General features: G+C 38.4%; 2 protein-coding genes across 2 annotated transcripts in view; both read right to left on the bottom strand. All coding sequences in view use genetic code 11, as the record gives it.

Annotated features, from left to right (window-relative positions):
- The window catches only part of EGR_05536 (hypothetical protein), a gene marked incomplete at both ends in the record, with an annotated part of 4,925 nt that extends 1,260 nt beyond the window's left edge, over positions 1-3,665 (bottom strand). The window contains one exon of the mRNA XM_024494785.1: positions 3,586-3,665. Within this exon, the coding sequence (XP_024350833.1) occupies positions 3,586-3,665 (80 nt within the window). The remainder of the gene's footprint in view (positions 1-3,585) is intronic.
- A 182-nt stretch (positions 3,666-3,847) lies between these two features.
- EGR_05535 (Protocadherin-7) overlaps positions 3,848-4,537 on the bottom strand; it is a gene marked incomplete at both ends in the record, with an annotated part of 5,413 nt that continues 4,723 nt past the window's right edge. The window contains one exon of the mRNA XM_024494784.1: positions 3,848-3,888. Within this exon, the coding sequence (XP_024350832.1) occupies positions 3,848-3,888 (41 nt within the window). The remainder of the gene's footprint in view (positions 3,889-4,537) is intronic.

Below are 4,537 nucleotides of genomic sequence, written 5' to 3'. Positions count from 1 at the left end.
TTGTTTTGGGCAGAAAATTAGATTTATTTGATGTGCTTGCTGTAAAGTCATCACTTAGTTATCATGGGCCTACTTATTCTCCAACTAATAACAAATTATTCCAGTAACTCCTTGGTTATCTTCATCATCTCCTCCCTTTTCCTACGCTTTCATTGCCTTAAAGAGCGGCTCCTTGGATCCAAATCCAGAATCTCCCATGAATTGAATTCTGATTGATGTTTGACATTCCTTGTGGCCTTGATTCTTGCTTTGCTGTAGTCATTGAAACCAAAATCCTACTTATGCGGCACCGAAAAGTTTCTTGGGGTTAATTGCATTTGCCCTAGTTTAGCGCTACCATGGGTCCATCGTTTAGCTTATCTATTAAATCTTGCTATTTCTGAAATGAAATACAAATGGCCCGCCTTTCTGCGGGATGATAAATCGTTTTTTGGAAGTTCATTTTGACACTCGAAACTCTTTACTTGAAATTTCTAGCATCGCTTTTACAAATTTGATGTCCTTTGCAGCTACATTTTCACTGTATACAGAAAAAAGCATTGCAAATTTAGTGCGGTTGGACTAACCTCTGTGAAAAAATGCTTCCTAGGCGTTGTGTCATTGGTAGAATCGAGGCGCAATGCTTTGTTTCCTGCAAAAATATGTGGGAATATGACATTTGGGTGGTTACTAATTATGCAGGTATTTTACTCGCAGCAGATCGCCTACTCCACCCCACAGCAGTGGGTACCGCTTGACCTCAACTACTCAATCCTGGCAACCAGCAGCTTTTATCAGCCTTGGACTTTTTTGTAAGAATCGTACACCAAAGTATGGAGTTGCCTTCCTTACTTAAGCTAAGGGAATTGTTTTTGATTGGGCTAGGTAAGAAAATTTTATTCTCAAAATCGCGACCAATCGTCGTCTGGACTATGTAAAATAAGGAGTCATAGAACCCTTAACATTACACGCTAACACACAAATCCTAAAGCTCTATTTTAGCTTCAGCTGTTCTAAGTTAACAACACTCTTGTCTTCAGAGTTTTCGATTATTTTCTGCTTTAAATTGGCAAATCACTAAAGGAGGGGAAAGATATGAATCCACGATTAATGTGTTTACGTAAAAGTGGTTTCAAACCCAAAGTCTAATAAATAATTGAATGATGTGCCTTTTTAAGAACTTAGCTTAATGGCAATAATTTATCACCTATTTAGAGGGTTATTATCTTTACGTCCTTTCAAATTTCTTAAATGAAGGCGAAATTGTGTGCAAACTTCTGCTTATTTTTTAGGCAAGCTTAGGAGGATTAAATACAAGCTTTAGTAGCAAATACGCTTAAAAAAGGCATGTGTATAATATCATGCTGTACTTTTTTATTTGGAAAATAATGAATGCACCAGATACTGTACGATTTACTAATTAATTATAAGTAGCATGAGCACGTCCAACAAGTCACCGTTGCCAAAACCAAATACCATCTTGCATTTTGACTTGGCTCTTCTGGAAGTTACAATTTGGATTCTAAAGTATATACGTCTCGTAATGACAAACTCGGCATGTTTGCTAGCTGGCCTTCAGGTGAGGCACTAACTGTCACAAACTTTTGTATCAGTTGAAAAGGCGCTCAGCTGCTTAATTGCTGGTATCCTCAAACGAAGATTGTCCTGCATTCATTTAAACGCTTCTACGTGAATCAATCTACATGTGACCCGCTTTGGCACAAAAGTCTTTGACAATCTTTTGGATTTCGTGTCGAATATGTGCGACACTGGTCATGCAATTGGCCGTAAATCCAGTGGCAAAAGCTCCGGAATCCGATGCCTTAAACAGGACCACAGGTCTCCACACTCCACATGAAATGACAAAGGTTAGCTGCTGGTTCGAGAATATCAGGTTTGTCTGCAAACTACTTTAATGCCATTTTGCCTGCTTTGATTAAGACTCAAGTACTTTATTTCCATGAGGTAAATAATGTTGTATTGGCTGGCCTAAGAGCTTTATGCTACATGTCCACTTTACCATAAATCATAAAAACTAATTCGTTAATTTACAAGCAAAGTCGTAAAACAATACGCAACTATGTTGATGTTGAGTCTACGCGCTTTAAGTTAACCGTGAAGTTCATTTGCGCTGACAGCAAGGTAGCTATCCAATCCTTTCATTTAGACTTCACTGCTTCTCCCATAGCTTTACTTTTTTACCATCCTTTACGATTAAATTATTTTAGAGTTATTAAGTGATATTGTAACTTTTAAGTTAGAAAATGTTATTGGCATGTCATGAACGCCGTGAGACATGAAAGGACTCCTTTGGAATGCGTGACTAAAGCATGTTTACTGTCGCCTATCAAAGTGCTACCTGAATAAAACAATTAAGGGGTTTAACGAAAAAATTCTGCCATAATACTGTCACATAGGAGTTATTAGAAGATCCTTAATAAAATACAAAAAACTGAGCAGATTAAAAAGGTCCTGCTGATGTCAAGGTACCGAGTGCCTGTATCAGCAATCTGAACGGAAGCTCGTCATTTGAGGAAGGGGTAAATGAATTATTCATTGTGGCTAATGACAGTGGATGCCATCGCATAATTTACCAGACTGAATTTGCAAATCCTCTCTGTCCGCCTTTCTGTTTGAGGGGGTAAAATCACTGCAGCACCGACAAACAATTGGTTTATGGAATATTAACATTATGGAGCCCTCTCTACTCTGTAGGTACCAAGGTCAAGTCAGGCAAAGACTGGCTAGACACTTTTAACCTTTCATTACTGCTCAGTTTTGGGGTTTTTGTAAGAATACCTTATGCTTTTTATTTAAGCAATTATCAGTGGTAACAAAAAGAGGGCCTAAAAAAGGGAACAATTTTCCTTTGTACTCAAAAGGAACCTTAATTAATAGGCAGTTCCGCATTTTTGCTATTATTAACGATTTTAAAATCCAGGACTGTTTAACAATGCCTCTCTCCCGTGTATGCTGACGGAATTTTCATTTATTGGTTGAATCGCCCAATTTTGTCAGTGGACTGCATGTCGGATTTGGTTCCCTTCGGTAACCAATGCTAACCAAATCAAATTAGTCGGGTCACCACAATCTCCTGTGTTGTCCTACACTTAAATCAAGTTAGCACTGCTTGAGTGTTGCACGATACTTTGTTATAAACGGTAAAGCAGAAGATTAGCTGTTAAAACAAAACCTTCTCTTTTGCATTCTAGCTAATATAACGGACCTTATCTTAAGTATCTTACCAGTCTAAATTGCTAAGAGTGAGAACTATTTCATTTTAGTGCTCGGACCAAAACAGAATCTTTACCATGTCACTTTATTACCGATGTCGAATCCATGTCAAAGGAAGTACCTTAACCCACTTTGAGCTGGCAGGTTTTGTGCTTTTGAAGAAGGGGACGGACCTCCTTTCAGCGTAAACATACGCGTCTCGGAGGCAGAAATAACTTGTGAGTGGTTTCTCTCTTCTCGATCCCAAAATGCACCCTTGTCGAAATGCTCATCATCAGTGACTAAATTTTATCATAGGTTCTTGCCAAGATTGCACCAGCCCACGTTAGCATGAGACTCAGAGAATAATACGGCATGCAGGAATAGCTTTACCTAGATTGTAGAAAAAAGTACCAATGTATGTAAACATAACTTAGTAGGGAAAAGCATTCAGACATTTTTGAGCTATGCATTCAATACAATGACAGATACTTTGAGATACAAAGTTAAGCTCAATAAAACTGGCTCTGTGACAAATGATGAGTAACTCATTCATGACCTTTCAGGAGTTTGAAGACGCCATGAATTAGCCGTGGTGTCAAAGTAGGTAAGAGACAATTTTATTGTTGAAGGTAGGGCGTTCATTGTCGCCTGCTTAAACACCACTTTGCCTTTTCACATCCAAGTCCTTTGTGACTGAAAAGCTTTTTAATTTTCAATCACTAAATGGCCAAATAGGCATGTTTTATGCACCACTTTTCATTGCCATGACTCACTCTAGAAATAAGAAATTATGACAATGCATTTGACTGGAGCCATCTCCACTGAAGGTTAGCCTAACCAGTGGGCGAAGGAATGCCATCACCTGTAAATTTACCCAGAGCTAAAATGATATTAAAACCTATTTAAGAGGTGATAAGTATGCGATGTTATTTAGGGTGGCACCATGAGAAGCACTGATAATGTTTTTTGAGGAGTTTACGCTAGGTTTCGCACCAATAAAAATGAAGTTCTAACTGCTGATTCTAGCAGTTTTAATTTACCCATTACCCAAATTCGGAGCCAAATTACCTAAGTTTGTTGCCTAAGCTGGTCAAAATATTCATCACTTTCATCTGCCCTACGTAAATCCCAGTAGAGTAAGCCTCCTCCCGCCCAAAGATGTGAGTACCCGTTTTGGTGCATTTAACAGGTGAACACCAAATCCCAACCACCTCACAAATGTCAAATTTTAAAGACAAACTTGGTAATTATCCTTGCTAGGTTCAATGACACTCAAGGTTTCCTTAATCGCTGCAAGTTATTACTTTAAACATGGCACTGTTAATTCCACCATATCCTAAGA

Source organism: Echinococcus granulosus, assembly GCF_000524195.1.
Source record: "Echinococcus granulosus chromosome Unknown EG_S00041, whole genome shotgun sequence".
Classification (NCBI taxonomy): Eukaryota; Metazoa; Platyhelminthes; class Cestoda; order Cyclophyllidea; family Taeniidae; genus Echinococcus; species Echinococcus granulosus.
The sequence above is the reverse complement of the archived record's forward strand: the minus strand, read 5'-3'. Positions and strand labels throughout refer to the sequence as shown.